The sequence below is a fragment of the Penaeus monodon genome, chromosome 4 (genome assembly GCF_015228065.2).
Source record: "Penaeus monodon isolate SGIC_2016 chromosome 4, NSTDA_Pmon_1, whole genome shotgun sequence".
NCBI lineage: Eukaryota > Metazoa > Arthropoda > Malacostraca > Decapoda > Penaeidae > Penaeus > Penaeus monodon.
In genome coordinates this window covers 32,465,231-32,478,068 of record NC_051389.1, presented here as the reverse complement: position 1 = coordinate 32,478,068, position 12,838 = coordinate 32,465,231, and the positions used below count along the sequence as shown (strand labels likewise).

The following is a 12,838-nucleotide window of genomic DNA, read 5'->3' as shown; positions in this document are numbered from 1 at the left end:
CCCTGAGATTTCACTGAGCCACATCCACCCAGTATCATATATTTCAAAACCTTAAATATATGAAATGTAGCCAAGTGAAGTGAACAAAAATTTAGAAAAATGGGTTATTCTAGGGCATTTTAAGCTACAACCAGATCTATATAGTGTATAAATGTTAAAAATTGCGGTCCTTGGGAGGGCAAAGTCTTGGGGGGGGGACAACTGCCTCTTCTGCACCCCCTTCCGCAAATGACACCCCCGTCAGGGATACCAATATCAGGTAGAGCTCACAGCGCTTTTCCTGACCGTTTTCGTCGACATATCATATTGTTAAGTAAGAAAGAGTAAAGATATTTTTTTTCACTCGCAAAAAAACAAAACAAAAAAACTTAACAATATGATTTAACGAGAAAAGTGCTTGGAAAAAATTGTTGTGAGTTTAACCTGATATTGATATCTGTAGCAATGTGTGGTGTTTAACCCACTTACGCTCATTTAGGGCTCATTTCTGGGTGTCTCATATGTGTAACGCTGTTCTTCCGGCCCTTGTGTCACCCGTGAGACGTAATGTAATGGATCTCCGGGACATCTGTTATGTGTACATGGATAGTTTCAAGATGATTTCGACTACTATTATTTTTTTACACGTAACCACTAGTTACATCATGAGGTCATGTAATGATGTTATAGGAGATGGATGAGTGTGCATCTACTATCTTGTACTGGTGTCTTATCTCTTTGGGGAGTGTTTGTTGTGGGTGTGAGTGCCCACAGGTATGGCTGGGTGCTGAAGGTGAAGTCGGAGATCAACGGGGGAGCTGGCAGGCTCTCCGGTCGGCAAAGGACTCGGCAGTACTTGTGTTGCTGCTGCTGTTGTCTTGTTCTGCTGGAGGATCGGGGAATGCTAATCTCAGTTTGGATTCTGCAGCTATAAGTACACGTGCACTGTGTAAGCTCGCAGGGAACGAGGGGAGCCCGCTGTCTGCAGTGGACTTGGCGTGACCCAACCTGGGAAATTATGCTGAACTTCAGGTTGCGGGATAGTGCTGCTACAATGTGAAGTTACTAGGTGAGAGGAGGAGGAGGCGTAAGGTAGCCTCCGGGCTAGTACAGTGGTAATGTGTCGACCTCTCATCCGAGGGGTCGGCAGTTCGCGAGAAGTTGCAACTGTCGCCTGGAGGTTACTTCTGTGGCTGGGCACCATGGCGGGTAAGGACTAGGTTCAGCCGAGTCTGCACCAGCTGACACACGTGAGCGAGTCGGCATTAGTCGACACAGGCCGGGCTCCCTTCAAGGGCATAGCCCAGGCGAGGCTAAGCTTCGCATATCGGACTTATCCTTGTGTGCTCGCGGCATGGGCACAAGAAGAGAAGCAGGAGCTACTGTGCGGAATGCAACTTGGGACTGTGCACCTACGGCTGCTTCGAGGAGTGGCATGCCACTTTATGAGTGGCGTGTATGATAAATATAAAATCTCTGCTTTCCCCTTACATTATGTGGTTAAATATTTTACGGAGAGTAACACACATGGCATTATAAGAGAGTTTGAACTAAAACTTCCATCCATTACAACAAGTGATGAGAATGCATTTTAGCTTTATGAGCACGAAAAACATTGTGTTCGGTTCTCAAAAGCATAAACTTCAATATAATCCCAAGCCTATAAAATGGGGCAGAAGCTACTGCAACGCCGACTGCAACGTCAGTTTATACACCTACGGGTGTTTTCAAGAGTGGCATGCCACTTTATGAGGAGTGGTATGTAACAAAAAAAAAAAAAAAAAAAAAATCTCTGATTTCCCCTCACAATATGTGGTCAGATATGTTACTGAGAGTAATGCATATGGTATTATAAGAGAGTTTGGACTCTATACTAAAACTTCCATCCATTACAACAAGTAATGAGACTGCATTTTAGCTTTACGAACAGACAAAACATTTTGTTTGGTTCTCAAAAGCATAAACTTAAATATAATTTCAAGGCTGTAAAACTGGAGCTTACGCGCGGGGGTTCACGGCCATGGGCAATCGCCACTAAATTTGTCACCGGGCAAATAGGGTGTATGGTACTACGAAGCACCCGAGTGGGTCAATAATTGCAAAAATTAAGGAAAGCACTTGCTGCCACCACCCATTTAGTTACCATATGGGAACAGGACTGTCAATGTAGTGAGATGATATAGTATAAGGGAAGAGTGTGAGGAACGGAGAGATATTGGGTGTGTATTGTGAGAGAGAGAGATTGTGTGTTGTGTGCGAGAGTGTCTTAGCTGGGTGGAGACGTGCATGGGGAATGGCTTCCCAGACACAGTGTGGTTTCAAGATGTGTGGCACTGTTTCCTATTCTAATCACCTCATTTCATTTCATCTTACAGTCTCTGGGGGTCTTATTCTTTAAATTCACAACAAGGTATATGGTTAAAACATTTATCTTACTTTCTATTTATGAAAATAAAGTAAAAGTGTGAAACGAAACTTTAAGAACAAGAGCATAAAACACTAAAATGGAGCACAAACACAAAACACTAATGTGAAACACGAACATAAAACACTATAATCATTTAGAAAAACAAAGCACAATAACATCAATAAAACACTCAAAAACAAAAACAAAACAGGAATGTAAATCATTAAGAAAACATGGGAAAGAGACACTGGTCTGTTCAACACTTGGCTTTACTGAAATAACATGAATGTCTCCTATAACATTAATGAGAAACTTCTCACGACCACTTGTCTTTGTTTTATGGAGGGCTCATTCCAGGGTTCCTCTGCAATCGACCTGCCATTACCAGGACCTAGGATTATGCCTCTTGTGTCTTCCCTCCTAGTCTCTTATTTCGAAAAAGCTTTAGTAAGGATGGCAATCTCTTAACTTATTAGATATTAAAAAGTATATTAAAAGCATTTAAAAATAGCAAAATGAATGTGTAAAAATAATAAGAACTAAAATAATGGTATTGTAAAAAGTTAAAATAAGAGATTCCTCCTTACTCTTGTTTGTTTGTTAATTCATAAGAGATCATTTTAGAATTCTAGTGTAAGGATATAAATAACAATTGAAAATAAACTTTTAATAATCATAAAGACATAGTTAATTCAAATAAACAGGAAAAAAGGAGAGAGGTATAGCCACATTTTCTTTCCTGGGGTGCGTTTTCTCTACAGGGCACGGAGCCTCTGGGTGAATACAGAGCATACTTCTCCATGGGAGATAAACTGTCTCCAAGCACTGTTTGGTTTAGAACAATATTACATCATTGTGGTCACAGTGAAAACCTTCATTCCTGACATATCCCTGCAGGGGGTGTCATTTGGAGGGAAGGAGGCAGTTGTCCCCCCGAGACTCTGTTTGCCCCTCTTCAAGGTCTGGCTTGTCCCCTCAAGGGCCACAGTTTTTTACGTTTTTACTAATTATACCTTTATAGGTCCAGTTATAGCTGGGGCTGTTATCCTAAAGGAGATAAAATGGCTCCAGATTGGGGAACACCACAACCCTCACCGATGGAATAATGTGATGTCCCACTGGATGTTGCCAGCAGAACAAAAGGGATCCACATCCCTTGCAGTAGTTATGGATTGTGTGGGGTATTGCCAAATTGTAAGAGGTAATGCGCTGAGTATCAAATGGTTTTCATTAGCTCATGATATACACTTCAATGCAAGCCTCCTACTTATCTTTCATATAGCACATTGTTTTATGGTTTACAAAAGACATTTATTTGATCTTTCTGTTCAGAGCTTTGAAAACAGGGACCAACCTGTGCAAATCAATTCCTATGATCATTTCAGTTTCATCTACTCTTGAGCAGATATTTTTTTAGAGAGTGTATGTATGTATGTATGTATGTATGTATGTATGTATGTATGTATGTATATGCCTTTTTGTAGTATCCTAAAACCCCTAATACTTTGATATATTGTTTGATGGTCGCTACCTAACGCGGTATCATTGAATTTTGAATTTACTCTCAGCATTTTGAAAAAAGAGGTGATTTTTCTTAACCTTGCATAAGAAAGTCAATAGAAAACTACTACAGTACTCAATATGCTAATATGATTTTTAAATGCAAGTAAAATATCGTGAAAGCTTCAAATGAAATGGAAAAAGTACTTGGCTAACTGAAGTTGTGTGTACAAGCTACTACTGACTTTGCAAGGGAAACCTGCAAATGTGTTTCTCAGATTCAGACATAACATTCTTTTCTTTTCATATAGCTTCCATTATTTTTCATATAGAAAGTGGAAGTATGTTGCTTGAAGTTTTGCATGTTATCATATCTATGTTCACATACAATCCAAATCATCGACTCCAACCTTCATTAGCCAGTTGACGATTGTATTATGCAATTGCATGCTTTTGCTTTGTGTCTCTTATTGCTGTGTACACTCCTACTGATGTTTGCAAACTCAATGAGAAAGAGGTATTCTATGCCAAACTTACATCTGTGGTAGAGAAATGTCCCTGGTGAGACATTTGCATTACACTGGATGACTTCACTGCGGTATTTGGTTGTGATCAAGCTAGCTATGAACTGTCTGTTGGTCCCCATGGCTCGGGATCTGATCTCAGTGAGAATAGTCTCCATCTCCGGAACTTTGCCAGGTATAGTGATAAGGATGCTGTGGCCAAGGAGACTGACCACATACATTTTAGCACCCACTGGAGGATCCTTCAAAACTGATGGGTTTATTGGTGTGCTGGATTCTGTGGTACTGACCATAGACTAGTTATGGCTACCTTTCAGATCCATTTAAAACCCCCAGTCTCTCCAGTGTGCACTCTAGATTGAGGGATGTGGAATGTGCCCTAAGGTTTGCCATAGCTATCTCTAATCAATTTGCTGTACTCGAAAACCCAGTGGACCCTGTAACTCTTTCCTTCAGGTGTGAAACTTGACATAGTCCATTGGTGAAAGTCGGAGTTCAAAGCAATTTTTTTTTCACGCTGGAGACACTGGAGGCCACAGATGCATGTTGGGTGAAGTTCTTGCGACTGGAAGTCTCCTGGAACAGGATGAAGATCCAGGATTTTGCAGGGCTGTTAGGGGAACCTGTCCATGTCGAATCATACTTGCAGAAATGGTGTTGAAGTCACAGCATTGCTACTGTAGTTCATGTCAGACCAGGAGTTCAATAGATGGATTGGTCTGACAGCAGGAGCCATGAAGAGGGTACTTGTGCAGAAGAACCAAGCTAAATAGTCTTCAAGGCCTTGATACTGCCAGCTTTGCTTTATGGAAGCAAAACCTGAATGTTATCTAATTCCTTGGAGTCACGTTTTGATGTTTTTTTTTTTTTTTTTTTTTTTTTTTTTTACATGAAGTACAGAACCAAGGTCCAAAAGATGGCTACACCATGAGTCTGGCATAGGATCTGTTACTTTTATTATCAGGGACGGCCAACTCAGGTAATACGGGCAGCTTGTTTCCCTGTGGATAACCCTCCCATCAGGTTGTGTCTTCACAACAATCCCGGATGGAGGAGGCCCGTGTGAAGACCTAAGACGTTGTGGCTTGGCAGATTGACCAGACTGTCACGAGGATCTAGATATAGGCCGAGGGCCTGCCTGATGGCTCGCCATGAGGGACTACCATGTCGGGAAACGAAGGTTGGAAGCGGCTACGCACCCATGTGGCGTTAGGTCCAGTGGTGATATATATACATATATATTTATACACACACATATATATTTACGCATATATGTATGTATGTATATGAATACAGACACAAAAACACACACACAAACATATATACATATATATATTCATCAATAACAGTATGCTCATATTTGAGCAGCCGTGGACCTCTCCACCATCCTTCGCCACTCAACTCGATCTTGCCCTTTTCTTCCCACTTGTTCCATCGACAACTCGCAAATATCTTTGATGACAAGTGTCTTGGGTGGTGTTGGAACAATGTATTGGCTATAACTAAATTATTTGTACTACAGAATTCAATAAAATCTTTACCTCTTTCACTTATATCTCCAAGGCCGAATTTTCCACAGGTGTCATTTTTTAGATCATTTTTTCCTACTTTGGCGTTGAGGTCTCCCATGATTACTTTTACATCTCTGTTAGGGATTGTGTCTAAAGTATCTTGGAGAGTGTTATAAAAATTTTCCATTTCTTCATCACTTGCAATGTTGGTTGGTGCGTAGCATTGTATAATACTAATGTTATGAGGTTTTGCTTGTATTCTGACTTTTAAAATGCGATCATTTATTGGGCTGTACCCAATTAGTGCATTTGCAGTTTTTTCCGTGAAAATCATAGCAAATCCTTGACTATAATTTCCTTCTTCTTTTCCAGAAAAAAGAACTGTCTTGTTTTCTTTAGTTTTGAAACTTCCATTACTTTTCCAATTGGTCTCACTGATTCCTAGTATTTGAATGTTGTATCTATCCATTTCGTTACAGACAGTATGTAATTTACCCATCTCTTTCATTTTCCTTACGTTCCACGTTCCGATTTTTAATGTGTTTCTTAATTGGACATGTTTTCTTTATCTTCTTTGTCTTCCAGATGCATATTTAACATTGTCAGCCTGGTTGCCCACTGAATAACGCGCCCCTTGATAACCCACGCGACGGGCGATGTGGTATGAATTATCATTTCTGTATTTAATCATTGGTGTAGAGGTTTGTCAGGAGAAAAGAAAAGTTGAGTGGAATCCCCCAGGCTCCTTCTCAACTCGCAGTCTCCAACTAACTAGGAGGAACTATCTCTGCCGCTTTAAAACAGTTACACTGTAATACGCCAGACATATTATTTGGTGAAACCAGTAATCAGTAGAACTGAAGGTGTTTTCACCAGATATCCACTGCCCTGCTGCCGACAGTTTCACCGCAACCCTGGCATAGGGAGCTAATAGGGTGCTATCCTTGTTCAAGGGAACCCCAGGGTGCAGTTTATTGTCTTAGCCAGGACAAATACATATATATATGTATGTATAAAAGGCCTTTTTGTAGCATTTCCAAAACCCCAAACACTTCGATACATGTTTGCCATGTATGTGTTGAAGCATCTTTTTGGTTTGTATCAATTTTTATCACTACCTTCATACAACGAGATACACTCAGGCCAGCCAATCAGGGCGCAATGTTTTTTCAGATATATTTCACATTGTCTAAGAGAGGGATTTATATTTTCATTAATTACGAATCGCTTTATTATTCTTGATACAGAATTCTTATAGAAAGGTGCATAAAATATTTTGTGAATTTACAGCAGTAAAACAATACACATGTTGCTGAAACGACGTAAGAATTTGCAACGTGTCCGATTGATATGGCGTGGGATTAACTTCGATAGGATGAATATCTTCAAAATTATATAAGATAAAAGTCGATATATTTCAGGCAATACGTTAAAGGCCCATGATCATACAAACAGTTCTCATAGCATACTCGCAGTGGATTGGATAAGGTGCAAAACTTCATGGAACTTCCAATTTTCATATAGCAATTTATGTATTAAGATAAAAATGTTTTGAATGAATAAAAGAAATACACTTGAAAATTTATAATGTATAAACAATATAAAATGCAGAATAGTCAGGTGCTTTTTCCGTCTTGTTTGTTTCACTTAATTTTAGATTAAAAGTCGTACCAGCATATGACGTAGTTTAATGGTTTTCTATGTGAAACTGAAAATGATAACTTATCTTTTCTTCCAAAATACTGTATGTCTGTACAAACATAGATCATATTGTGTTTTGTAGCAACCACGAGGCAACATTAAACAATATATCAAAGTATTAGAGGTTTCGGGATACAGAGAAAAGGATCTCACACACACACACACACATTGTGTGTGTGAGTGTGTGAGTGTGTGTGTGTGTGTGTGTGTGTGTGTGTGTGTGTGTGTGTGTGTGTGTGTGTGTGTGTGTGTGTGTGTGTGTGTGTGTGTGTGTGTGTGTGTGTGTGTGAGTGTGTGAGTGTGTGAGTGTGTGTGTGTGTGTGTGTGTGTGTGTGTGTGTGTGTGTGTGTGTGTGTGTAAATATAGACAGCCGGACAGACAGACATATATCTGTCTATATAGATAGATAAATGGATAGATAGATAGATAGATAGATAAAGAGAGGGGGTGGGGAACAGAGAGAGAGAAGGGGAGAGAGAGAGAGAGAGAGAGAGAGAGAGAGAGAGAGAGAGAGAGAGAGAGAGAGAGAGAGAAGAGAGAGAGAGAGAGAAGAGAGAGAGAGAGAGAAGAGAGAGAGAGAGAGAAGAGAGAGAGAGAGAGAAGAGAGAGAGAGAGAGAGAGAAGAGAGAGAGAGAGAGAGAGAGAGAGAGAGAGAGAGAGAGGCAAGTAGAGAAGATGAGACTCGGGCAGGTCAATGAAAGGGTTCTTTGCTTGCTGGTTTATTGTTGAAGACAGTATGAGACCCCCAAGAGACCCCCGTGTCCCCGGGTCGAGGACGAGGTGGTGGAGCTGGACCCTGTGTGGCTTGGCCGTCTGCGGTGTCTCTCTCTCTCTCTGTCTTACGGTCGTGCCCTTTTACGCGGCTGTCTCCTTCGAGGACGGATGTTTTTCCCTGCGAAAAGAGAAATCCGGACGAAATTCGCGTCCTGCTCAAGGAGAAGGGCAGCTGCTTGGACGGGGGTGTGAAGTATACCATCCGGTCTTGCTACGTATTGTTGACAGAGAAAGACAGAGGAGTAGGGAAAGAGAGAGGGAGAGAGAGAGGAGAGAGGGGAGAGCGGGAAAGGGGGAGAGGGAGAGGGAGAGGGAGAGGGAGAGGGCGAGGGCGAGGGGGAGAGGGAGAGGGAGAGGGAGAGGGCGAGGGAGAGGGAGAGGGAGAGAGAGAGAGAGAGAGAGAGAGAGAGAGAAAGAGGGAGAGGGAGAAAGAGGGAGAGGGGGAAAAAAGAGGGAGAGGGGGGGAAAAGAGGGAGATGGGGGAGAAAGAGGAGAGAGGGGGAAAGGGGAGAGGGAGAAAGAGTGAGAGGAGAAAGAGGGAGAGGAGAAAGAGGGAGAGGGAGAAAGAGGGAGAGGGAGAAAGAGGGAGAGGGAGAAAGAGGGAGAGGGAGAAAGAGGGAGAGGGAGAAAGAGGGAGAGGGAGAAAGAGGGAGAGGAGAGAGAGGGAGAGGGAGAGGGAGGAGAGAGAGGGAAGAGGGGAGAGGGAGAGAGAGGGAAGAGGGGAGAGGGAGAGAGAGGGAGAGGGAGAGGGAGGGGAGAGAGAGAGAGAAGAGGGGGAGAGAGAGAGGGAAGAAGAGAGGGAGAGAGAGAGGGAAGAAGAGAGGGAGAGAGAGAGGGAGAGGGGAGAGGGGAGAGAGAGAGAGAGAGGAGACGAAGAGAGAGAGAGAGAGAGAGAGAGAGGGAGAATGAGAGAGAGAGGAGAGAGAGAGAGAGGAGAGAGAGAGAGAGAGAGAAAGGGAGGGAGGGAGGGAGGGAGGGAGGGAGGGAGGAGAGAGAGAGCGAGGAGAGAGAGAGCGAGAGAGAGAGAGAGAGAGAGAGAGAGGGGGGGAGGGAGGGAGGGAGGGAGGGAGGGAGAGAGGGAGAGGGAGGGAGAGATAAAGGTTGAGGGACACAGATTGAAAAGTTAATAGTGATAGAATGACAAATCGGCAAATTTAGTAAACGTGCATCCTCTCCAGGTATGGACTGATAAAGTATGTGGTGCTGGATAAACGATAAGATTTCGGATATGATAGTTGATAGTATCGAGAGGACCCTTGTGGAAGTCGCGTTACGTAATCAGATTTATGTAACCCAATAGGGAAATAGACTTTGTTTACAATTTTATATTCTAATGTTAGTGTTAGTTAGTGTGAGGGTATTAAAAGTACGCTTATGAATTATGCAATTATTGCATTTATGTGCAGAGGTAATTGAATGAAAGTGGCGTTGAGGATAATTCTGACAGTGGTGATTGTAGTGGATAACTTAACTCAGTAGAGTTAAAGATGTTAGTTTGGTAGCGTGTTACCCAACTACAGGTAATGCACATGTGGGTTTGACGTATTTTGAGGATGACACTCGGGTGGTTTGAAAGTGATCCCGTAGTCACAATAAAACAAAACAAAACAATATAACATCACTGGCTGACTAAAAAGGCAATATAAAAAAGAGCATCCATAATATACATTTATTACGCGCATATCTTTCGAACATTACCATTTCCCAAGATAACACACCATACACTTACTTGAAACAACAGAGGCAACCCACCACAGCACGAGAAGCACCAGTCAGCCAGCTAAAAATCCAATGGTCTGTCACCAAGGTAAAAAGCCTCTCCCTCTGACCGACCTGCCGTTCAATTGATTTATTAAATAGTATATGGTGAGTTTAAAATAAGTTCAAATATACATAAAATAAAAAAAATAATAAAACTATACAAAAATGGGCACATAAAATAAATAAAGGATAGGAAAGTACGAAAAAGTGAAAGAAGGGATCCGTGAGGGAAAATACAAAGAGAAACGAGTGAGAAACAAAACTAAGGTGAATTAGTCGAAGGGAAAAAGGCAAGAATAAGACAAGGTAAGTATAGAATATAAGGTAAGTAGTGTATAAGTAGTGTTACGTGCAGTGGAAATAGTGTAGATGTATAAGTAGATCACGGACCAATGGAAAAGGTAAGTCAGAGGGTATAAAAACACAGGTTCATTCTTATTAAAAAAAAAAACACAGAAAAACAGCAACGCCACGTCATCTTGCAGGGCGAAGGAGTCCGTAGAGTTCCTATACAGGTCCGTAAACGTCAGGGAACAGGCGGCCCGAAAGCCTGCGGGGTGACCCCCTGAAGCCCGGGGAAATTCACTACAGTGATGATATCGGTGATGGTGATATAGTTGGTAATCGTACCGATTGTTAGGATGATAATTCTCTTATAATTCATGCAAGGTTCGTCAGCTTCAAAGAACTTTTTTGTTACATCCAGACGAACGAGATGCCTGACACCGAGGGAGTCCGAGAGGGAGGCCCCAGCATCCTGCGGTGGGACGGCCCCGTCCCCCTCCCCCCGATCCCGGACACGAACTACGCCGACTTCGTGCTCAACATCATGCTGCAGCACGGAGAGAAGCTGGCGCTGGTGAGCTCGCTTCATTTGCTTGCCCTTTTCGCAGGTGGTTGTCGCAGATGGGAGGCATTTAGAGCTAATCGAAAAGGAACATTTTTTAAACACTGAACCGTGAGCAAGTACAGCATGAGCTCAGTAAGTGCGAGGAGCAAAATAGCAGTTGAAAGGGCAGCGGGACAAGCAAGGCATGCAAACAAACCCCCACTGAATTCATGCACAAATCAGAACGGTCTCTCCATACCCTCAGTCCCTTCTTCGCCTTCTTCAGGTCGACGCTAGGACAGGGAAGTATCACACGTACGGGGACGTCTGCCGAGCCGTCCCGAGGATCAAGGCGGGCATGGCGGACGCGGGCGTGAGGATGGGAGACGTCCTGCTGCTGGTGACGCCCAACCACATCGACTTCCCCCTCGTCCTCCTGGCCACGGTGCTGGCTGGCGCCGTCTGCGTCCCGGTCAGCCCGACGCTCGAGCCAGGTGAGGGAGGGGGACGGGGAGGGGGAGGGAGGGGGAATGGAGGAGGGGAGGGAGGGGGAATGGAGGAGGGGAGGGAGGGAGAGAGAGAGAGAGAGAGAGAGAGAGAGAGAGAGGAAGAGAGAGAGAGTGAGTGAGAGAGAGTGAGAGTGAGAGTGAGAGTGAGAGTGAGAGTGAGTGAGAGTGAGAGTGAGAGTGAGAGTGAGAGTGAGAGTGAGAGTGAGAGTGAGAGTGAGAGGAGAGAGAGAGGAGAGAGAGGAGAGAGAGAGAGGAGAGAGAGAGAGAAGAGAGAGAGAGAGAGAGGAGAGAGAGAGAGAGAGAGAGAGAGAGGAGAGAGAGAGAGAGAGAGAGGAGAGAGAGAGAGAGAGAGAGAGAGAGAGAGAGAGGAGAGGAAGAGAGAGAGAGAGGGAGAGAGAGTGAGAGGAGGAGAGAGTGAGAGGGGGATAGATACATAGACAGATAGATAGAGAGAGATAATGGTATCTTGTACGTGTTGCAGACGAAGTGGCGTACGTCGCCCGGACGAGCGGCGCGCGGTGGGCGGTGGCGCACGAGACGCTGGCGCCCGCCGTGACCGAGGCGTTCAGCCAACTGCCCCCGGGCACTCTCCGGCAGCTGTGGGTGCTGGGCAGCGCCCCTCGCCTGCCCTCGCTCACGAGCCTCCTGCGTGCCAGCCCCTCTTCTGACGCCCATGCACAGGTAGGCAGCATATGGAAGAAGAAGAAGAAGAAGGAGAAGAAAAACAGTTAGGTAAAGGTAGAATGCAATGAGAACTGCAGAAACAGAAAGCAAAAGGGATTAAATGGCTAAAAGAAAATCGAGTTCCGTCTCCCTTGTCGCTGCAGGAGATCGCCGACCCGAAGACGACCGTGGCAATGATGCTGTTTTCGTCGGGCACGACGGGGCCTCCCAAGGGCGTCATGCTGTCTCACCGCAACCTCCTGACGTCACTCCTGCAGAACAAGTATGGGTCTCGTCATGATTTGGAATGATTCGGAATTACATGATTTTCCTTTTAGCCTTTTAGGTTCATACTGATAAAAATAGTGACTGCGATTAATACTAGTAGAATGATAATTATGATGATATTTAAAACTATGATAATGTTGATAAAAATGATGGTAATGATAATGATGATGGTAAAATAATAATAATAATAATAATGATGATGATAATGATGATGATGATTATTATTATCATTATTATTATTATAATTGCTATCATTATAATAATAACTGTAATAATAATGATAATGATAATAGTAATGGCGATACTACTACTACTACTAATAATAATATTAATAATTATAATAATAATAAGGATAATGGTATGAGTAATAATAGTTATATTAGTGATAGTGA

General features: G+C 43.2%; 1 protein-coding gene across 1 annotated transcript in view; it reads left to right on the top strand.

The window, feature by feature from the left end:
• Positions 1-12,469, top strand: part of LOC119571638 (4-coumarate--CoA ligase-like 5) — a 12,908-nt gene extending 439 nt beyond the window's left edge. Inside the window, exons 2-5 of the mRNA XM_037918850.1 lie at positions 10,864-11,016; positions 11,273-11,480; positions 11,977-12,176; positions 12,323-12,469. Coding sequence (XP_037774778.1) covers positions 10,873-11,016; positions 11,273-11,480; positions 11,977-12,176; positions 12,323-12,469 — 699 coding nt within the window. The 5' untranslated portion in view covers positions 10,864-10,872. The remainder of the gene's footprint in view (positions 1-10,863; positions 11,017-11,272; positions 11,481-11,976; positions 12,177-12,322) is intronic.
• The last annotated feature ends 369 nt before the right edge of the window (positions 12,470-12,838 follow it).